This window comes from Rhineura floridana, chromosome 20 (assembly GCF_030035675.1).
Source record: "Rhineura floridana isolate rRhiFlo1 chromosome 20, rRhiFlo1.hap2, whole genome shotgun sequence".
Lineage (NCBI taxonomy): Eukaryota > Metazoa > Chordata > Lepidosauria > Squamata > Rhineuridae > Rhineura > Rhineura floridana.
Window position 1 is genome coordinate 2,779,137 of NC_084499.1, and position 23,615 is coordinate 2,802,751.

At 45.2% G+C, this 23,615-nt stretch overlaps 1 protein-coding gene across 6 annotated transcripts in view; it reads right to left on the reverse strand.

Moving 5' to 3' along the window:
- Window positions 1–379: 379 nt before the first annotated feature.
- The window catches only part of LOC133373924 (N-acetyllactosaminide alpha-1,3-galactosyltransferase-like), an 82,542-nt gene continuing 59,306 nt past the window's right edge, over window positions 380–23,615 (reverse strand). For 2 of the 6 annotated variants that reach the window (XM_061604344.1, XM_061604343.1), the window contains exons 2-8: window positions 16,336–16,425; window positions 15,699–15,785; window positions 13,698–13,730; window positions 11,082–11,153; window positions 10,078–10,137; window positions 2,642–2,779; window positions 380–1,217 (exon numbers count right to left, since the gene is read on the reverse strand). In XM_061604344.1, coding sequence (XP_061460328.1) covers window positions 524–1,217; window positions 2,642–2,779; window positions 10,078–10,137; window positions 11,082–11,153; window positions 13,698–13,730; window positions 15,699–15,785; window positions 16,336–16,385 — 1,134 coding nt within the window. In that variant the 5' untranslated portion in view covers window positions 16,386–16,425 and the 3' untranslated portion in view covers window positions 380–523. The other 4 variants (XM_061604342.1, XM_061604341.1, XM_061604345.1 and 1 more) reach the window with 4 other exon arrangements.

The window sequence follows — 23,615 nt, forward strand, 5'->3', positions numbered from 1 at the left end:
TCACCTTCTGGGATGTTGCAGGTAAATAATATGGTAGCGGCTAGCTAGGGAAAGATGCAGTGCTGGCACCAGCAAAAACAATATCTACGGTGGAAAAATGATAGCGCCTTGGAGAGCTCCTTGAAAGTAACCCTAAATCCCAACCGGAGTCACTGCCCACTGACATCGCAGCCGCCAAGAGATGCTGCCATAGATAGACCCTGACCCGACACCTGGTGTCGCTTCCACAAATGTCCCCAAAGTGGGCAAAGCAACCCCGGCCCCATTTCCTGAGAGCAAAGAGCTGAAACCAAAAGCAGGAAGACTGCAACAGGCTCTTTCAGCATACCACACCATTCGTCATTCCCTCCAAGGTTTCAAGAAAAGCTATACAAAAATGTTGAGAAAGGACGGGGGAACTTCACAGTTTATTGAATTAAAACATTTTGGCAAAGGTTGTTCTCTTTTCCACAGAGACACAGAGTCTGTGACTGAAACGATCCATCAACACCCCTCATGTTGTGATTTCAGGAACTCCGAAGAGTCACAAATTATTTCTAACCACGTCATATTCTTTCGGCATCCAGGATAACTTGATATTTTTAATCTCACGGGGGATGCCAATTTTATAATCCCAGCAGTACTCGGGAGATAACACCTTGGTCGGTTTGTTGAGGAGGTAATATTTGTTTAAGTGGCTTTCGTCGTGCCACAAGGCTTCAACGTTATGCTCTTTATCTTGCATAATACCTCTGTAGCATTTCCTGGTGAGGTCAAGGACACGCAGGGGGGTGCCCCCAAACACGGCCCCATGGTAATAGTAGTCCCCCTCCCCATAGGGGATAAATGCAGCCGACTCGGAGCTCCTCTCGTACGTAAACGAGTCCTTGTCTGCCTTATAAAACCAAGCTTGGAGTTGGGCCACAGACTCGTCAAGAGTCTCCACCCCATAGTTGCTTTGGAAGACCTGGTCAACGTCCATGCAGAAGAGGAAGTCCACCTCATGTCGGATGTGGCTCTCGATGAGGTCTCCAATCACCTTCATCCGCATCATGCTGACTTCTTGCCACCGGCTCTGCTTTTGCACTTCAAAGACTTTCAGGGCCCGCAAGGGGCCCAGCTCAATCAGCGGCACTTTGGTGAGGTCGTCCACCATGATGTAGAAGATCACATTGAGGCCGGGCATGAAAAAGATGTTTGCAGAGGTTAAGAAGTTCTTCAGGTATCTGTCCAGGTACCTTGAGGGGTAGAGACGAATGAAAAGACACAAGAGAATTCTGAGTGGACCTCCTAAACCCAGGAATCTAAAAGGCTATTTTATGCAGGGCTCTGGGCCCAGCACTCCCAGTGGGGTTCTCAATTGCACCCCCCCCACACATTTTGACCAACATTTTTCTCAGACTTGAATCTGTGCAATGCCCGATGCAGTGCCAGTAGACTTTTGGATGTGACACCCTCCTTCCCCCTCCCCCTCAGCACACCTACCTCCTCACCGCTGTTATTACCATCTGCTCCTCCTCATTGCCCCCCTTTTTCTTTGCCAGGCAAAGAGCCAATGAACAAGCAAGCCGTGGCCTCCCTGACCCTCCCCCTCCCTATCGCAGGGGTTTGGACCAGAGCAAGAGGCAGGTGAACAAGCAGGCACCTTGCAATGGGGAAGAGGAGGAGCAGGTCAGAGGGCCCTCCTGGGAAGTGTGCCTTTGGCCAATGTTGACCCTTGACACTGGCCCTAGCTCAAATCACAGGCGACAGGGGTGGGTGGGATGAGGGGAATTGTTTTCCTTGTGTTTTGTGACTGCCCCCTTTCAGCTACTCTTTTGAGAACCTACAGGCTAGCCATGATTTGGAGCAGGGTCATTACTCAGTGGCAGAGCCCTGGTTTTAGCTGCTGGAGGTCACAGATTCAACATGTGGCACCTTAAATAGTAGCCATCTCCACTAGCAGTACACGTGTCCATTTTGGTTTATTGTGATTTCCCCCCCCCCCAGTATTAAGTTTAGTTTGCCCCATTGCCACATTGGTGTTCAGGTTTTTTTTTAAAGAGAAAACATTGCATGAGAATTTGTACCTATGTCTGTGAGTGTTTGTTCTATTATGCACGTTTTGGTATGCAATATTTCTTAACCTGTGCATTTTGCAATTTTACCCAACATAATGCATTTTTGTAAGTTATTTTCACAAATATATGCATTCATATATGGCCCTAATGTATGGGACTTTTGTTGTTGCTGTATGCACTTCTGGTCACACAGCATCACTGCAAAATTCAAAGATGTGAAAATTTTGAAGGACAGCCGTTGGTCAGTTCACATATGGGTTTGAGAACTGTGCATTAGGTAGGCTCAAATTTCTCCCCCAGATCTAACTAGTCGAGGCTGATTAGACAAGGCCGGTATAGTACTCATGCAGAGAAGCAGCAGGCAACCTCCAGTGGACTTTTGTTGTATCAGGAGGAGAAATGAATGACCCAGCACCTCTCTATAGAATGACAGAGTGGACCCTGACTGGCAAGAGACAAAGCTAGAACAGGGGATCATTCAGAGACTGCAGGAAGAAAGCAAACTCCTCTGCTTAGGTTAGTGACTAATGCCACAACCCTGAATACAGTGGGACTTACTCCTGAGTAAACACACATCACATTGGACTGTGAGTGGGACTTACTTCCCAATGGCGAAAACTGTTAAGCCGACAGTGACTCTTTGCTGCTTGTAGTAGTCGCCCAAGACTGATTTATTGAATGTTCCATCCCATATGAGGGGGGCTAACCAAGAGGTCAGGGTGGGCATGTCTGTCCGTGCACTGCAAAGGGGGAAAAATGAAAAATCTGGTTGCAAAAAATCTGGTGGAAATCTATCTGAAAGTATATATTAGGAGTTGCTATCCAGTGCTGTTCTTACTCAGAGTAAACCCATTGAAATTAATAGACATACTAACTCGGGTCCATTAATTTCAATGGGTCTACTCTGAGCAAAAGTTAGGTACAACCCAAAGTGTAGGATTTCATGTCCTTGCTCCCGCCCCGGCGTCTTAACATCATAATCATCGTTCTTGTTCCGGTTTGAGTCCTGAGTTCTTCAGTGCAATGCTCTCAAAGCATCCAACGAACAATATAAAAGCCATACAATTCAAGCATGAAACCACAAGGAACAGCAAATGTAAAAAAGAGCGATCAACAATCAATAGCAGAGAGCGCTATTTATATATATATATATATATATATATATATATATATATATATATATATATATATATATATATATATATATATATATTTAACTGTGCTTTAAAAAGGTCTAAGTGGGAGAAGAAGAAGAACAACAAGAAGCCTTTTCCTGGCTCCAAAGAGAGGGCAGCAGCGGAAGCAGCCAGCAAAGCTCCCTGGGGAGGTTATTCCAACAAAGGGCCGCAGCTCAGTGGCAGGACACCTGCTTCACATGCAGAAGGCCCTAATAGGGCTGGGAACGTCCTGTGTCTAAAACCCGAGAGAGCTGTTGCCAGTCAGTGTAGGCTATACTGAGTTAGTTTGTTTTGGCAAAAGGCAGCTCCCTGTTATCTAAATCAGCCCTTTATTCAGAACCATGAGGACTGGAACCTTACTTTAGAATTGTAGGAAGGGGTTTTAGCTTACTGGTAGAGCATCTGCTTTGTATGAAGAAGGTCCCAATTCAATCCCTACCATTTCCAGGTAGGGGCTGGGAAGGGCCTGCGCTCTGGGACCTCAGAGATCTGCTGCCAGTCCGTGCTATAGATAATACTGAGCTACATGGACCCATGGTCTGACTCAATATAAGGCAGCTTTGCATGTGGTGAGAGACAGTGTTGTTTAGTGGTCAGAGCAGGGGTGGGGAGCTGCAGCTCTCCCCCAGATGTTGCTGAGCTCCAGGTTCCACCAGTCCCAGCCAGCATGGCCAACAGCCAGGGCTGATGGGAGTTGTCATTCAACAACATCTGTAGGACCACCACCAGGCTCCTCATCCCTGGGTCAGAGAACTGGGCTTTAAACCAGGCACCAAGTCTTCCACCCAGCCACGAAGTTCATTAGATGACCTTGAACTAGGTGCCCTTTAGTCACACCTGGCCACTGGATGGTCATCTGGAAATGCTGAGGAAAGCGGCTCTCTGGCATGCCCTCACAAAAGACTTTCCAGCTACTGGATGTTTTAAACATCTGTTAAAATCCTCTTTGTTGACTCTGGCATCTATTGATGTTTAGGAAGGCTGTCCTGTGCAGTGGCTGACTGTTGTTGTTTTAACTGATAGATTAAAAAAATAGTATGGGCTGTATTACTCTCAGTCCTACTCAGAGGAGACCCACAGAAATTCATGAACGTAAGTTAGTCATGCCTATTAAATTCAGTGGGTCTAGTTCAAATCCTCGCTCGTGTCTCCTGGGTGTCAAGGGAGTGGCTCAAGGGTTACGTGCCCTGCCACCTGTGCAGCCGGGGGCAAGCTGCATAGTCCCAAGGAGCCCAGTTGCCCCCCAGCTGGCAGTTGCGGACAAGGAAGGAGCTGGCTTGTGCAGCTGTGGCAAGCTGAGCAGGCCCTAGCCAGCTGGGGAGGACTAGCCTCAGAGGGAGGCAATGGTAAACCCCCTCTGAATACCGCTTACTATGAAAACCCTATTCATAGGGTCGCCATAAGTAGGGATCGACTTGAAGGCAGTCCATTTCATTTTTCACTGTGAGTAAGATTAGCATTGAATACTACTCTATGGTATTTTCTGATTTTTATTTGTAAAATTTGTGATATTTGTATACAGCTTAGAAATCCCCTCCCGTCCACCGTTAAAAATATTACAAAGTTATTGAAATAAAGCAGATAGATAAATAATATTATCCAAGCTATCATATGGAGTTGTCAGGGTGGTCCAAGGGGTGGGGACAGCATGCTTTTCCCCCCAGTCCCCAGGAGGTGGCGCTGATGGAGTCCACAACTGAGCTACCCTTGCCCTCTGAGGATATTTTGATGCTAGGACCCTGAGCTTTTGATCCCTCTTGTCAGTGGGCAGCCAGGTTCATCTAGCCAGGAGGTTTCACAGATCCAGAATTTGCTGAAACCCAAATGGAGAAATCCCTAAAGACCTTCAGGAAGAGGAGGGCCTCTGAAGCCACACATCTGATGAAGCAGCCTGTAGCCCACTTGTATGTTGGCCACTGCTTTACATTTTCTGGCTTTTATTTGATTTTATATGTTTGTAGTCTGTCTTTATTCAAGTAACTTTGGGAGGGTTTTTTTCCATATAAAGTGATGACCAAATGTAATAAATAATAATCCACGCAAAGCTCCTGCTGCAAATCTCCTAGCTGCCATCCCAAAACACAACAACAGAGGCTCTTACTTGTAAGAGAGAAGCCTTCATTCAAGTGAGCCATGGTGCAGATTCAGCACCAGGCTCAGGGTACAGGGGACCCTATACGAGAGTCCAAAATGAGGATGAGACGTTCAGGACTAGAGAGAAGCAACGAGGATGTCCCAACAAGCAGTCGCGACCCTCCTGCCAAACTTTGAAAGGTGAGGTGTGGCAAGCTTATTTGCGTGATCAGGAGTGTGGTGGCAAATTCAGAAGTGCAGGGTTCCCTCATAATAGTCACAACTACACCCCTTTCTAAGATTATATAACCTTCTAAAGAATAATCTGGCTAGGCTTGTCTACTGCTTTCTGCTTCTCTGTCACTGTCACCATCTGACTGTCCTTTCTCACTGTCAGAAATATTGCTTGAATTACTGGATTCAGTGTCTACATGTTTATCTCCTGCTGCTACCAAAGTGCTTGATGATGTAGATGGGATGCTATCCTCAGGATTCGCTGTCTTTTCTTCTGCAGTTGCAGAATTTTCCCTCTCCACAACTTGTCTTTTTTGAAGTAGAAACTAAGATGAACTCCTTTCACTCCGATTGGCTCCAATCAGCAGGAAAGGTCAAGGAGGCAAGTTAGAAGTTCAGTCCTGCTTGGATGGGGATGTGGCTCTCACTCAGCCAGTCCCTGCAGAAAAGCAGGACTGAACTGCCCCCTCGCATCAGTGGATGTGCAGGGGGTTCAATCCTGCTTGATCGTGATATCTCCACATCCCTGGGGGCCAACATTGACAGGCAGGCATTATAGTGTCAGGTGATTGACAGGCGGGTTGTCCCACTCACATGTCAAAGTTGGCCCACTGGGGGGGGGTGGAGTAGGGTAGGGTAGATAAAGATCTGGCCCAATGTGCAAAAAGATTCCCCAGTCTACAGTGACTCAGCCCTACTTGGAGAGGTCAGGAATTGAACCCGGGACCAACTAGAGGCAAAACATGTGCTCTGCCACTGGGCTACCGCTCTTCCCCAGCCAGAAACCTCAGCTCACACATCTGTGATCAGAACAAAAAAACTGATGTGGCGACCAGACCACTTTGGGTCCTGTGCGCCTCCACCAGCTACCAATATGGATACGTGCAGCCCACTGCTCACCCTCCAGCCCCTGACAGAGTGGGGTGTCTGATTTTTTTTGGGGGGGAGGAGATTCCATCTGGGTCCCTCCTTAGGGTCACAAGGAAGATCCTTGCTGAATCAAGGCCTGGAGCACAACTGTCCAACATCACATTAAACATTTTGTCAGGGTGGGGTAGGAAATGTAGAACTTTTTCCTTTCAGCACACTAATTGGAGCCAGCTGTTCTGAAAACATTTCAGATTATTTTTTTTAATTTTATTTTGCTTTAAACAAAGCCATTTCCCAGCTACCCTTGCCTGAATTTAATTTTAGCAAGCTATTTTCGGCCCGCTTGTTTTCCAGCAAAAGCTGGCAGCACACATGTAGCTACACCCCAGCCCCCAGCTCTGAACAAAAATGCTTTAAAGCTGAACTGAGACCCAGCCTTCCTGCATGCTGACTCCATAAAGGACAGAGAGCGTGCACATGCAAGCACATTTCTGGCACATTTCAGGATAAAATGACACCAACTGAGTTTTGCATGTGATATTTATTCATTAATTAATAGCATTTAATTGATCTTGTTTTCTTCTCTTTTTGGCAAAAACAACCAACCACCACCACCACTCAATATGAAACAATACCAAAACTCAAAAAGCAGCCTAGGATTGTCCCACAGGCGTGAGCACCTCATCCTGTCTACACTGAATACTTTCCAGTCTGGTTTTCTTAGCATGGCAGAGGCCAAAGTCTGTGCCTTGTCATGGCTGGAGACAGAGCAGCAGCCAGAAAAGGCAGGGCCTCTTCTGCAGTGGCATCTCTCTTCCCGTGTTTAGACAGGCACTCCTCCCATCTATTGGTAGGGTGAGCCACAAGTGAAAGGAGATGTGATGTGAACACCTATCAATGCCAATCGCTTTGCTGGGGAGCTGTTGTGGTGTAGTGGTTAATGTGTCGGATTAGTGTTCAAATCCACATTCAGCCATGAAGTTCACTGGGTGACCTTGGGCCAGCCATTGCCTCCCCGCCTACCCTACATCACAGGATTGTTGTGGAGAGAAAATGGAGAGGGAGGAAAACTATGAATGCCACCTGGAGCTCCTCTGAGGAAAGGTGGTATATAAATGTAATAAAGAAATAAATTTTAGCCAGTATGAGCCATCTCAGGCCATATGATAGGATTGCTGAGTGGAGCGTCACCCTCCCACCCTAAGGAGGGCCCCTCAGGGGCTTTCAGCCAGGACCCAACTTGGCTGCCTGCTGGCCCTGAGCCTGGAGAAGTGGGGCCTTCCCTTTCTTATGTTTCCCCCCCAAAAATGTTTTTGTACTTTTGCAAAACTCAGGGAATTCTCTTGAGGGGTTTTCTCACTCAGAGACTGTGTATGCTGTCATGTTAGACAGAATCTAAGAAGGATAGGGGTCTTGACAGCCATCAACTATGCTACCTAAGTGAAGCCTCCACATCCAGTGACAGTATACACTTGAGTACTGGGTGCTGAGGACAAACAAGTAGCAATGGGAGAATGCTGTTACTTAGGAGGTCTTGCAGTCTTCCTATAGATGGTGGATTAGATGAACCTTTGATCTGATCCAGCAAGATTCTTCTGGATGCCCTTAACAGACTGAATAAGGTACATTGTAAAAGAGAAACCAAACCTAAATCATTTTTTTGTGAAGTCCAGAACATCCTCTTGGCCACACTCTTTTCTGGGAAGAGCTTCTAATGTAAGAGGTTGAGCAAGGACATTTGAAGTCACAGGCTCAATCAAATGATTGTTTCAGGGGAAGTGTTATTTATTTATTTATTTATTAAGAGCCGTCAGAGATTGTGGAGTTAGCCTTGACATGTGTGTGGTGGGGATTTTTATGTGTCCCAATAAAGCATTGTCAGTGCCCTGGCTGAACTTCCTTAAACAGAACTGGGATGCATGAATGCTGCAATTTCAGACTACCAGTTTTTCATTTTTTTTTAATACTTAACCTCAGCTCTCTAGATTTCTTCATTGGTTTGCTTTTTTTAAAAAAAAAAACTGCTTAAGATTTGTCAGCATTTTAGGGCACCGTTTTCCCTAATATGCACATTTGTTGATAGTATAATGCATTTCATATGTTATTTGCACCAATATGGGTACTTTTGGACCCTTTTATTTGGTTGGAGAATTGGACTGCAAGATTCAGAGAAGTGTGAATGTCAAAGGATAGCTGTGTTCCAGTTTGCGTACTGGTGTGGAAAGTGCAAATTAAGCCAAACAGAATTTCTCCCTTGTCCTCAGCTGTAGTTCAGCATAAATTGGAGGTGGGGGGGACTTCATGGGGGTGCGGTGGTGGTGAGGATGTCCAAGAATAGTTACTGGATTGCTCCAGACTTTCTTAAAGAAAGTTTCTTAGAGAGATTCTAAAGCTATAGTAAGTCCTAAAGTTGTACTTACTCTATAAACAAAACTTAGCTTGCAGTTTAGGGCACACAAATTGAAATATTTATTTATTTATTGCGGTTATTAATTTATATATTGCTTTTCAGCCCAAAGACTGCCACCCTGCCAAAGCAGTGAACTGCCTATTAATGCAACAAAGTATTCAGTAAGACCATTTAAGAAAGAAAAAAATCACAACAACAAGCTCTCACTCTACAGACCCACACTTAGGGGCTAGAAACCTGAACAGATAATGAGTCATGCAGTCTCTATATCCATCTCTGGAACTCGATACCCCAGGAAACGGCAATGGTCATGGCCAGACATGGCTACATTGGTTCATAGCGGAGAGGTCTATTAACAACTGTTACGAACTATGCTGATAGCTAGGAATGGATCTTCCAAAATACAGAGGCAGTCTACCCCAATTGCCAGTTGTCAGCTGCCTAAATCTATGTATCATCCTTTCCCTGATTCTCCCCTCAGAAGCTGCCTAGTATATCACCATGTGCAATCACAAATAATCAGGGATGTAGTCCTCCAGGGTCATGGGGGGTCATAGGCTGATTACTTTTTTGGGAGCAGGTCCCAGCCCGGTCCCTATATATGAACCAATTGGCATGAAAAGGGAGTGTGTTAGCCACTGAGAAGAGTCCTTGTCCTTTCATGGTGATCAGTGCCAAGCAAAATGAAAGGAAGTGAGTCAGCCACTGAGAAGACTCTTCTCAGTAGCTAACACTCAGCTTCCCCTTTCATGCTGATTGGCTCCTAGGGATGTCTGTTGCAGTGGAGTGTCAACCCACAAGATGACAGGTAGAGCAAGGGAGACGAGAGAGAGTGGGGAAAGGGGTGTGGCTGTGACAGGGGTGTGGCGTGACACTCATGAAGAGACCTGCACTTCTGAATTTGCCACTACACTACTGCTAATGCTACTCTGCTAATAATGTAATACTTACATTACTTCAACAACCCTTACAACAACCCTGTAAAGTTGACCAGTATTATCCCCATGTTGCAGATTTGGAAGGAGGGGGGAGAGAGCTATGAGAATCACGCCTTGCTAAAAGCCAGAGAGTGAAGTCATGGATGTGGAAGAAGGGTTTGAATAGCTGCTCACAGATCATTTTCTCAACCACAACACCAGATTTCACAGACAGAGAAGGTCATCCCCTGCTGCAAGCTCATGCAGGTGGAGTTAAGGCTTTAATTGCACCAAGAACCTTCTCCTCCCATCCGTGTTCCCCACCTCCACCCCCATTTTTTTTCTTTCTTTCTTACCGTGGCTTAAACCAGTCAGTCAATAGTAGCCCCTTCGGTTCCTTATTAGCGTAGTCTTGTCTGTAAGACAGCAGGTGACAGTAGGAATCTGAGAACTAACAAAACTTCCCACTAGCTGCGAAAGGCCGCTTCCATATTAGGACCGCAGACAGAGAGGGAAAACCTTCACAGTGCCTTGCCAGTGAACAGCCAAATATGGAAACTAATGTAGTTTTATTGCTGCCCGTTGGGGCAGTAGTTTCCATCTTTGGCTGTTCACTGGCAAGCACTTTGAGGGTTTTTCTTCTCTTCATCTGCGGTACATTTGGGATGCCTCCCTCCTTGCTTCCCTGCTCCCATATTAGGAACATTCAGCTTTCCTGAGGCCATTGCTCTTCCACAACTGAGTGGAAGGAGAATTAAAATGGGCATTCAACATGGCACTTAACAGAGAGCTGTTCCCACAGCCAAGATCCCTCACAATTAAGTCCCATTCAACAACGATTCTGGTGCTTTCTGCAACTGTTGCTTTAATTAGCAGCTTCCTTCTTATCAACCAGCACCCAGCTCCCCTTTTATTGTAAACAGAACTGCTGTTTTTCTCTCCTCTATTAGATGAAGAGGAGAGGACTAAGGACCTCTACAAGAATGGCACAATTGACCATGAGTACGCAAGAAACAAATAATGACCCACTTGGAAACAAAAGGAAGGGACCAGAAGGAAACTGTTAATTATATGTGCAGTAGCCCCAAAAACCTCAATGGCACTGTCAGTCCACACTGGACAGGCTGGTGCTACAATTGCATTTTTTATTTTTGAAAAATTGTCTCAAAATATCCTTCACTGTACAGTATCTTAGTTAGCACCCTTAATTTGCCCCAGAGTCTCCCCACCCCAAATCGATCTCTAAGCACGTGCAGAGTGATGGTCCAACAGAATTGAACAGCCAGTATCCAAATGTATTCTCTGGCTTTGTGGAACAGCTCAAACATGCTGAACTAAAAGGCTATATATATGCTCTTACTTTGAGTTATACCAGTCGGGGATGGTCAACCACTGCTCCGACTGGTTTTTGAACACAGCAAACTTTAGGCTCCTGGATATAAAGGAAGAAAACAAACAGAATTTTAAAGGATCTGGAAAGGATGCATTAGGCCAAGTAGAACAAGCAGCAGAGCCCATATTCTGTAAGCAGGAGGTGTCAAATACAGTCTAGGAGATCCCCAGAACTTGGGTATCATTTGGAGACCAGCCGCCAGTTAGATGAATCCCTCATTTGCCCTCCAGATGTTTTGGAGCTCAACACCCCGCCTGTGGAATGACCTGACACAAGGCAGATCACGTGGACGGGCCCTTTACATTGTCAGTGGAGGAACTGAGACATACAAATTATCGTCCCACATGGAGTATATTTTTACTCTGGCAGAGAACCATGTCCCAGTTTGATGCCACAAAGTCTCTTGTGAGCAAGCTACCAGCGCACCTGTGTATCTTATTCTGCGTGGACAGCTGAGGGTGAAACCACATGCAATAATGTGCCTCTTTCCCCAGACTTCTTTAAAAAAAAAAGTAATGAAAAAGCAGTGTTGCAAGGCAGCACTTAGGCAAGGGCTGTTTCATCCATCCCCCTTCTGGTATTTGTCCACTAAAAATCTACCACCTTTTTTTGAGGGAGGAAAAATAGGGTGGGGGAAGTGTCCCCTGTGAATGGAGGCTCCTGAGTCTAAGGATGGAATGATCTGTTAATTCTGGTTCTCTCAGTTTCTAATTTTTCTAATCTTAAATTCTGCTGCAATTTGCAATTAAAAAAACCCTCATGAAAATACTTCAGCATTTTTGTGCAAATTTCTCCTAATAAATACATTTCTGTATGCAGTTTTGACTAGCATACACACGTTTTGCAAGCAGGTCCAAGTGCCAAATTCCTCCTAATAAGCCTGTGTTCGTATGCAGTTTGACTAAGGTACACATTTTTGCAAGTAATTTCTCCAAATATAATGCATTTTGCATGTCGTTTTCACTCATATATTCATTTTATGCACATTTTCCCCAAATGTATGCACTTTTGAGAGGGGCGGGAACTGCTTAGTTGGAGAACCAGAAAAAAGAAACAGATACAGCTAATGAACTCTTTCTTGTGGTGGTTGAATTGGTAGCAATTTTGTGCACAGAAAGATATTATACACCAGCAATTTCCCTGATGAAGGCCTATATATAGTGGCTGAAATGCGTTGGGCTATTGAATAAAATATATTTTTCTAGCATCTTGGGGTTCCCCCCTTCTTTCTGGCTGGAGAACCGCATCACAAAATTCGGATGGCAGTGTTCCGGTTCTTGTACTGTTTTGAAAAGTGTGAATTTGATCGGGTTGGCTTTACATGCTAACTGAATTGAATTTCTCACCCGTCCTTACCTGAGGCAGTGTGTCAGTGGATAACTGTCAGGAGAGGAAGGGTTAAGCAACCCCTCCCTAAACACAACTTTCCATGGCTGTTTTTTATTTAAAAAGACATCTGGAAAATGAAATCCGGAAATCCGTGTCCCTTCTAATTTGGCACTATGCCTCCTTCCTAGGACACTTCATTACAGGGGGACCACCCACACAATGGTAAACAGATCCTGTATGCAACTGATGATTAATGGGTGCTGCTGTTGTGCGTTTGTGACATAGCATCAGCTGAAAGCTCCCTGGTTCAATTCCTCCCGCACCAATCTGAGGCAAGAACTATGTGGCAGCAGGAGGGGTAGGGGAATATTTTGATTCTGTTCACATTTACAGATGAATTTATCTAATCTGATAAACTTTCTGAAACAAGAAGAGAAACGCAGCAATCCTTCAAAACTCACACTCATCTGAATTTTGCAATAGTTCTCCAACCAAGCCATGTGTTGTTTTTTTAAATGCATATATTAGGGAAAGTGTACATAAGAATCAATACAACTGTGAATACAACATACCAAAATGCATTATATTAGGAGAAATGGCTTGTACAAATGTGTGCATTAGTCAAAACTGCATACGAACATGGGCTTATTTGGAGAAACTCACACTAAAATGCTGGAGAATTTTCATGTGGATTTTTTTTTTTTTTAAAAATGCAGGTTACTGCAGAAATGTGGAGAACTGAATCTGACTGGAAAAATAGTCAGATCCTTCCATCCCTCAACAGGAGCAGCCCTGTCCTCCTGGCCCAGACATTGGCACTCAGATCTCCTTCCAGAGCCTTATCTTAGGGGTGAAGTGGGGAAGAAAGCAGCAGCTCTTCCGGGAAGAGGCGGCCGTAATCTGTGCAGAAATACTGCATTACGACAGAGCCATAACTTTTAGAGCCAGTGTTTGTGCTTCCTTATTTCCTCGGCCCTCCCCAGCCCTTTCCCGTTGTGCGTTTAGATTGTAAGCTTGAGAACAGGGACAGTCTTGTTACAGATCTTTGTAAGCTGCTCTGGGATCCTTTCTTTGGCTAAAGGGTAGGGGCAGAAATGCTTTAAATGCATAATTAAAAGGTTCCCTCCTCTCTGTGCAAGAACTCGGTGGAGCCACTACCTACTGCAGCAGACAGTCACAAGCAACATGCAAGGTCCCCTCCCCTCTGCCTATCGTAAACCGACAGAGCTACCAAAATGAAGCTCAGCTGCTTACCTGTTGTGGTACATCCACATCAATGTTCTATCCCTGCCAAAACAGGAACAAAATGTTATGCCCGCCCTTGCAGTCTTTGCGCTATTCCACTCAGCTGGAAGGGCAGCCCCCCTCTTGAGAATAACTCCCCCTCCCCACAGTTCACTGCAAGAAAGCGAGTATGATCATATGTTGCGCGAATCCACACATGCATATGCAGGAACACCCACACTGCTGATGCATCATGGACAGTCCACCAGCCCTTCGCCCAGACTGGGAAGCCACCTCAAAATGAGGAGAAGGGCCTGCAGCTCAGGCATACAGCATCTGCCTTGCATGAAAAAGGTCCTGGGTTCAATCCCTGGCATGTCCAAGTAAGGAAAGCTTCTTTGACTGAAATCCTGGGGAGGTGCTGCCAGTCAGCGTGAACAATACTGAAGTAGATGGACCATTGTCCAGGCTCAGTTAAAAAACCACCTTCCTGTTTCCCTATGAAAAGGAATCTGTTCTCAAATATTCTTCCAGCTCTCTCCTGCAAATGTTTCCATCCATCCCCTACAGATTCAAAATACCCTTGCTATTTGTTGATTTGTTGATTTATTTATTACATTTATATACTGCCTCATAAACGAAGCTCTCTGGGCGGTTTACAGCAATTAAATTTGTTGAATATTCAATTAAAATTTCAAAATCTATAGTTGACATTTTAATTCAATAATTTGATAGTTAAAATATGGCACAGTTTTATACTCCCCAGTTGCCATGGAGTAGCATTTAACTATCTTTAATTTTCCACTTTGAGTGTGGCGTAGTGGTTAAGGAGTTGGACTACGACCTGGGAGACCAGGGTTTAAATCCCCACACAGCCATGAAGCTCACTGGGTGACCTTGGGCCAGTCGCTGCCCCTCAGCCTCATGAAAACCCTATTCAGAGGGTCGCCATAAGTCAGAATCGACTTGAAGGCAGTACATTACATTAATTTCCCACTTATATTTCAAAATGTGTCAGTATGAGAGGAGTTTTTGGCAGCTAATGAAACTTCGTGTCGCATGCCAGCTGAAATTAAAACGACGAGATGGCAACTAACTCCACTGCACTCAGAATTGTGGCTTACAGAGTTCCCAATCAAGACACAAATCTGAAATTTGAAATCTTGCATTCAAAACATGTGTGGCAAAAGTGGAAACTTTGGTGAATTCTGAATTGCGACGCCACCTCTCACAGGGATGACCTGAGGGTCTGCAGCACCGAAGTGCTTTCTCAGGAGAAACCAGTTGTGTGCAATGCTTCTGTGCTGCAAGCAGGGGGCGCTGCTCAAGCCCTAAAGACTCATGATGCGTATTTACATACCATTTTGCTGATGCATTTTACAGATGTAAACTGAGGCCACCTATCAGAGGGAAAGCTGTCATGTAGACCATTTGTTTTAGAACTTTTTTTAAACAGAGGGGCCAGGATTGTGAGATCTGAGCCTGGCACAAAATATCTAACAATAGTCCTGGCTTTAGGCACATTTCTGCATGGGATAGCCACCATTTCTATAGCACTTTTTGAGGTTGTTGAAGTGCTTCAGATATGTTGTATCAGCCAGAAGTGGGGGTGCAAACAATCCAGATCAATTTCACACATGTTGATTCAGTTAAAGTAAATCCTATCTCATTTCTGCATTATAATTTGCAGGGTTTTTTCACATCTGTATGAAAATTTGTATTTAAATATGTATTTTATCTTCCCACACACATTTCTAATATTTTATCCTAAAACACAAATTTTCGATGGATTTTGATATGTCTTTTGAGCCAAAATCTGAACCTCAAAATAAGGAGATCCGAAGGATAATTGCATTCTGATTGTCTGGGAGTTGCAAATTAGGTCAATTTGCTTAAAAATGCAGACCAGACAAAATTCTCCTCTATCCCTAATACAAGCTGGGTTTCTTTAGATCCTGGCTGCTTCCTTCCTTTCAAGAACAGTAAATCCCAATGGATTTCCAGGATGTCAGGACCCTTTTTCTTTCTTACCTGTCCAAGTAAGCAAAAACAGCCAGCGACAGGACTGCGAAGAAGGAAATCAACAACAGAATCGCCTTCCCTCTGGAGAGTGTCATCCTTATCAGAAAGGGGGGGGGGAAGGATAAAAGTTTGTAATCAAAAGAGGAGATGTTCGTCACTACCTTTACTGAGCTGAAATTCGGGGAAGAAGCTGGCTTTAGCCTGAAATGGATCTCAGAGGCCAGGAAACCTCAGCTCTGGAAGTGGTCTCAGTTCCAGGCAGAAGCCCTGGGATGGATAAAGTAGTAATAAGGAAGGTATCCTATGACTGGAGCATGTGCAGAGTGCCTTTCCCTTGCCAGGTAGGATGCACAACTGTCCTCCACATATGTGGGACTGAGAGATGAGGCAAGTTTCCCAGGAATATGTGGCAACTGTTACGTAGGCTTAAATCCTGCCACCCCTTCTCCCTAACTTACAGTGCAAGGCTCTGCATGTTCTCAGAAGTAATTCTCACTGATTTCAAGCCGCAACTTACTCCCTAGGAGGATGCATGCACCCTTTAAAACAAATGAAAGAAAAACAATCACTGGACAAAGGTCTGCTGATCAAACCATTTTGTACAGCTGTTTCTTTGTCAATTCAAATATTATGAGTTTGCCCTTACTTTGGTTTGGCTGTGTGGATTTTATCACCTGAGATGTCAACATCGGTCATGCGATCTTTAGGTGCAAGTAGTGATATTTAGCTTCTTGCACTGAAAGAAAGAAAGACAGGAGAGTTAATTCTGCTTTAATAAACTTCCTCTACTTTTGTCTTGAAGAACATAAGAAGAGCCGATTGACCAAAGGTCTGTCCAAACACCTGTGGCTGTCCAAAAGTAGTTGGCCTCTAACTCTCAATGGCTCCATCCGGCCGATTGTCAAGGATGAGGGGAGTTGGAGGCCAACAACACCTGCCCTGTCATGTTTGCAACACACCATCCTGCTGCCTGGAGTGGCCAAACAGGAAACCCACAAGCTAGGAAGGAAAGGAATAGCCTTCCACAACATTTCATCATCACAGCAGCTTTGCCAAACGGCCAGCAGAAAAAGTTGCCGCCTGCCTTTTGCCTGTGTCTTTAAATGGCAGTTTTACAAGACTGATCTGGTGAGGTGGCTTCTTCTTTTAACGAAATCAACTCTTTTCCTGTTTTCTGTGCAAGATATTCAAAGCAGCTTACAAACCAGGCTACGGCAAATGGCAGTACATAACTGAGCGCCTGCAGTGTAAAATGAATAATTGTTTACGATCAGATGAAGAAGTGGCACTATCCACATAACAGCATCAAACCCGGCTACGGTCTGAAGACACAAGAGGCAGGCACCACCTTGCTGAAGCTAAGTGGGTCTGGGTCTGGCCAGTGCCTGGATGGGAGACTGCCTGGAACGAGGAACTGGAGGAGAGATTCAATTCAGTTCGCATTTAGAGCCAAAATTATCAAATTCACATTTTCCCAAAACAATACGAGAACAAAAAAACACAGCCAATCTTCAAGATTTGCACTTATACAGATTTTATGATGCAGTTCTCCAACCAACCAATGTTTCAAAACATCCACATATTAGGAGAAAGTGTCTACAGAATGAATACATTGTTGAAAACAACATACTAAAATGCATTATAGTGGGATAAATTGCTTGCAAAACCATGTACATTTGTCAAAACTGCATATAAAAATGTGCTTATTAGGAGACATTCACACTAAAATACTGAAGAACTTGAATGAGGATCTTTTTTAAGATTGGAAAGCTGAGAAAGTGAGGGGACCGAACCCAACAGATCCTTCCATCCCTACTGGGAGCCACACGTATCGTGTCCCGGGTTCCAAGAAGGAAGAAAACTGGGACAGGACTGAAGGAAAGCAATAATAAGATGACAACTTCAGAGGACCAAACAAGAGCCAACTGGCTGTGCAAGGCCTGTTGGAAAAGAGGGATCTTAATTTGCATGCACAAAGCAGGCAGTGCTGGAGGCAAGCAGACTCCCCACCCCTCCCCTGCAAGAGCACACTGGGAAATACAGACGGCCCTGCAAGCAAGACCCTGCTGTGCCTCGCATCTCATAGTCTTCAGGCTATTCTTATCTCCTGCTAGCAAAGGGGCAGGGGAACCTGTGGCCCTGCAGGTGTTCCACCTGAGCCATTGGCCTTGCTGGCTACTGGCAGACCAGCAACATCCGGAGGGGTCCCTACAGCTTTTCCACAATGGTAGCAGCTCCTGGAAATCAAGCAGGTGGGGGCGGCAGGGGCCTGCGTCAAAGCTGGCCATTCACAAACCCTCCCTCTCCTGGCTAGCTCTCAGCAGTGCTCTCTCTCCATCCAACTGTCCCTGCTAAAAGCTGCCGATTGATCTATGTCCTTGTCTACCTGGGTCTTTGTCTAATCCATTTAAGAGCAGTCATTAAGAACATACAGCTTTCCATTCCCAGAATGAAAAATTCAGAGGAAAAAAATTCCCAAACTTTTGCTCAGTAAAAGCCAAGAAAAAGCCTCTGCTGCAAACTTCTTCCTGAAGGCTTTGCCTTCCTCGCTTCTCATATCCATTTGGTTGACTCGGATCATCACCAGAGGCAGACAAAATCGAGCTCATAAAGGACCAGCTCCTCCCATTACCTCAGATTGCCTGCTGAGCAGAAGGGGAGAGCCTGGCTGTCGTGCCATTAAGAGCGGCTTGATTTGGCAAGTAAATATAATCACCTGCAGAGCCACTTGCTGTTAAAGGCATAGCTACAGTGGCTGATTGAAAAGTTGTCAACCTTTTAGCCACCCTGGAAGAAAACAGTAATCAGGGAGGAATCCAACCAGCAGGGTCCTGAACAAGATAGCTGCTCAGAGTAAATTTTCCCTGACCCTCCCCCTGCCATTTCCCCATATTTAAAAGTGGAGAGTGTTACATTCTGGATCTCCTTTATTCACTCCAAGCTGCTCTTTAGGACTGCCAAAGTTTAAAAACCAGCCCTGCTCTTGTGCCTTTAATAGCAGCATGGTGCATGGAAATGGTGAAAGGATAGGAAAAGCTTTTTTTTTGTTTTCCCCATTTCTTTTCTGCATGTTAAGCTGCTCTTAATATCACAGGTTAATATCACAGGAGCAAAAGCAACAGAAGATTGGCTCCCTTATTCTCCAAATATGGTCAGTGTTTAGAGTGCACAGAAGACAGTAAGAAGGTTTTCAGTGGGGCTTCCTGTTTCCTGCCCTTCCACCTGCAGTCAGTCACATATTTTGACTGTGCAATTTAGGGCCAAACCACAGGTGATGTTGATCACGTCTCTCCCTTTAATATGCAGGGCTTGGAAAAAAATGAAAATGGTATCGGCGGAGAGGAGGCTGTTATTTATGAGGGCTGAAGTAGGGCGCAGAGGGGGAATTTCACCATTTCCGACTGCTGTCATCCCTCCAAAGTTGACATTTGTTTTGATCCCTGCACCCCTATTCCAGGATCATTCCACCAAGTGTGCTTAGGGATTTGGGGGGAGGAATTCAGTTCTGTTTGCATTTCAAGACTAATTAATCAATTTTGCTCTTTCCAAAACAATATGAGAACCAGCGCATGGCCATCGTTTGAAATTCCCATGTATTTGCGTTTTGCAATGCAGTTCACCAGCCAAACGACTAGACCCACTTCAGTCTGGTTTCAGACCTGGTTTTAGCAGTGGAACAGCTTGGGTCACCCTGATCGATGACCTCTATCAATGGTTTTCAACACCATTGACCACAGTGTCTTTCTTGAACGACTGTGTGTGGGGGGGAATTGGAGATGTTATAGTGGTTCCACTCCCACCTGTTACCAGAAAGTAGCACTAGGGGACTATTACTTGGCCCCATGCCTTTTGGGCTGTGGGGTCCTACAGGGATCTCTTCTGTCCCCTCTGCTATTTAACACCCGTCTAAACGCACTCAGAGCTGTCACCTGAGGATTTCAAGCATGGTGACATCAGTCTCCCTTCTGAATCAGGAGAGGCTGTGAAAGTGTTGGGATTGGTACGTGGAAGCAATGTTGGGCTAGACTGGGACCAATCAAATGACTCCTGATAAGATGGAGGTGTTGTGGGTGGGCGATTCTTGTCTCTGAGAATCAGGAGAATTACCTGCTCTGGGAAGGGTTGCACTCTCCCTGAAGGAACAGTTTCATAGTCTGGCAATACTGCTGGACCCCAGTCTCTCACGGAGTCCCCACGTGGCCTTTGCGGCTAGGAGTGCATTGGCCCACTTTAGGCTAGCTTGCCATTCCTGTGGCCATTCCTGGACTCATCTCATGCTCTCGCGACCTCCTGTCCGGACTACTGCAATGTGCTCTAAATAGAGCTGCCCTTGAAGACAGTCCAAAAGCTGCAGCTACAGCAGAATATAGTTGGTGAGTGGGACAGCCTGTGGGACTGCGCACCACCTGTCCTGACGGTGCTGCAGTGGCTTCTAATGCTTTTACTGGGCCCAATTCAAGGTGTTAGCACTCGTGAATGATGCCCGAAATGGCTTGGAACCCTAAAACAGCACAAAGGATCCACCTTCCTCTGCAAGTACAGTTTGAACTCAAGCCAAGCTCAGTGGCAGAGCATCTGCTTTGTATTCAGAAGGCCGCAGGTTTGATCCCAGCTAAGAGACTCCCTGAAATCCTGCCTGTCAGTGTAGACAATCCTGAGCTAGCCACGGCTTGAATTCCAGCCACACGGCAGTGGAACAAAGGAGGACTCTAACTGTGCTCCAGATTCTTCCTTTGATGCTGAATCACCTGACATCCTGTGACATCTCCTGCATGCGCTGCCACTAAGTGTTGCTTCTGCTCCCTCAGCAAGCTATTGGTCTTGCAGCCTCCCCACTTTGCCTTCTCTGAAATGGCAGCAATTTTATGACGGCACTCACAACACTCTCTCAATGTTCCAAATGGGACCATGGGACCAAACAGATTGAAAGCCCCTGAGCCAGAGGAAATATAGAGTACACACACACCATTGAAGACCAAAACACAGCTTCAAAGTGAAACAGGAAGTCTCTTCTACATTGTCTGGAGAGGAGACTGTTTGAGAAGCTGTTTGGGGGTCATTTCTGCTGTGTGTGCTACCTGTAGCTCTTGTCTATCACAGTTGTGGCTTCACTCACGGGCTAAGAACACTACAAGGCTGGAGCAGGTTCCTGTCTCACAAATCAATGGCCTGAAATGGTGCCTCCTCATTTTGCTTTGTAATTTTTGTTCTACAGGAGCAAGACATTTACATTTTAAAAGAAGCCTCTGGTGGCTCTGACCCCAGTATAGCTGCGCCCAATGCACACCCCCCCTCAGCAGCCCTGAGCTGCTATTTGCAATTTTGAAAGCTGTACACTAAATGCATGTAACATCATGTCTACTTTCCCCTTAAAATACACAAGGAAAGGGGGTGGGTGGGAGAGAAACAGCTTTGACAGCCTTGTGAAAAGGAGCCATTCACTTGCCGTTGGGCACACCAGTATTTTTGCACAGAGCTGGATAGACAAACCGATCTGCTGGACAAAGGTAGAAGAGATATTTTGGGCAGGGTGGAGGAAAACTGCATCAACGTGAAAAGCTACATTCCAATCCTGGAGGCCTGGAGGCAAGAGGCCAACAGCAAGTGGAGAGCCTCTAGAAATGGGTGCAGTAGACCTCTTCACCCATTGCAGACTGCGTAGAACATACAGGAGACTTTTGTTCACTCCGTGGTGCCTGCCTTTGTAAGTGTATTAATTCTGTGCTTTGAACAGCTCCATCTCCCCTGGGAACCCAATAAGGCTGAAATTTTGCCTTACCTATGACTCTCCTATGTCGTTTGATTTCTGCCAGATTACACACCAGTTAGCAGCACTATTAAGCAGTGGCAGCTGGTGGCTCCGTGTCAGTGGGGCAGTGGAGTCCACTCCTGGTTTTAGTCTGAACTTTCAAGGAGCACTGCCCCACTGACATGGAGCCACCAGCCTCCACCGCCGTTAAGGGATCAGCCCCTAAAAGGAAAGGGTGTAACCATTAGCCAAGATCCAGCCTCAGAATGGGCAAGATGTTAGTATTCAGTTTTTATAGTCCAAAATAGCTGAGTCTAGGACTGAGATTAGGGAGAAATTTGTTTTAGTTTGCATTTACAGGAGAATCTCTCAAATTTGCAGTTTCTGGAATAGTATGAGAACTGAAACCCAGCCATCCTTTGAAATTGCACTTATCTGGATTTTGCCATGCAGCTCTGCAAGCAATCAAGGTTCACAAATATCCACATATATAGAGGAAAGTGGGCATAAAAATGAATCTATTTGTGAAAATAACTTACAAAAATAAAAAATGTTAGAAAAAAATTGCTTGCACAGATGTATACATGAGTCAAAACTGCATATCAAAAAATGTGTTTATTAGAAGACATTTGCACCAGAATGCAAAAAGAATTTTCATGAGGATTTTTTTTTTAAAAAATAGCAAATTGTGGCAGAAATGTGGAGAAATGAATTTAAGATTGGAAAAATGAGAAACTGAGAGAACTGAGATTCTTCCATCCCTCTAAGATATAGTAGTTGGAAATGACTGAAAATGATAACTGGTCAGGTTTGGTATGTTTCCTCCAGTGACTCTATTCCTGTTCCTTTAACAGCCGTCTGACATGCAGAAACTCAGCAGGTGAAGCCCACCTCTGTCCCAACTACTTTATCCTTATTTTTTAAAAAACACTTCCTTAATTTCTCCATGCCGGGCACAAGAGTAAAGCTGGACAAAAAAGCTGGCAACTTTACTCTCCTTTTGAGATTTAAGAAATGGTGAGTTTACTTTTAGGGTTTGCCATACTTGTCTTAGGGCTTGAAATCTTGACTGATTCTCTTATTGTCTGCCAAAAAATGTTCTCTTTTGATGTGTGTGTGATTTATGATATCACATTATGACTGCAAGCAGTGATAACGATACTTCTGCCAATTAAGAGATTTTGAGAGGGCAAAGGGCAAGTTCTTGAAACTGAATTAATTATTAATCTCCCCCCCCCATCCTTGAGCAATAATGTTCAGTCACAAATAAATGAAGGCTGCTTGCTTTCTGCTGTTTTGTACACATCTTCATTTACACATGACTGAACACTCAAGGGCCACCTTCCCCAACCTTGTGCCTTTCAGGTATTTCAGACCTATCTCTATCTTGGCGATCACTCGTGACCGAGTAAGATTGTCTTCCAAAATATAGTCTTTAACAATGGATCCATCTGAATCTGTATCCACCGCCGATGTACCAGACCATGACTAGGGGCTTCTGGATTTCACAGTCCTGCCCAGTCATCATTTGCCAATCGCTATGGGACTTTTGTTATGGAAGACGCCTGTGCGTGAATTTGTTTTATGTGGGGAGATTGGTGCACCACAATCAACACACAATCTTGACAGAAAAAGGCTTTGATCCAATGGCATGGGTACCATGATGATTGGAAGTCCTTTATCTGCTGCAGCCTTCATCCGCCTTCGCAGCCGTTGTAAAATACACATTGTTATCCTCTGCCTGTTCTGCCGTTGAGGACTTTCTTGGATCGTTCTTTGTCTGGTTCCTCTCCCTTGACCTTACCGCCATGGGTGACCCTGCTGGGAGTACACGACTCCCGATGGCATCGCTCACAGGGTTCATTTAAACACGCAAGCCCACTCACCACTACAAGGTGAAGACCACAACCTTTGGGGCAAGGTGTTATCAGTATGCTGATGTCTCCTAGTTCTATTTTCCATTACATCTAAATCAGGAGAGGCTGTGAAAGGGCTGGATCAGTGCCGGGATGCAGAGGTGTCCTGGATGAGGGCCAATAAGCCGGGTTCGAACCTTTTGGGTGAATGGCTCCTGCACTCTGGGTTCCTAGGCCACTTGGCTGCCCTGCATGGGGCTGCTCTCCCTCTGAAGGAGCAGGAACGTCATTTGGGGGTATTCCTTGAACCATCGTTGTCAC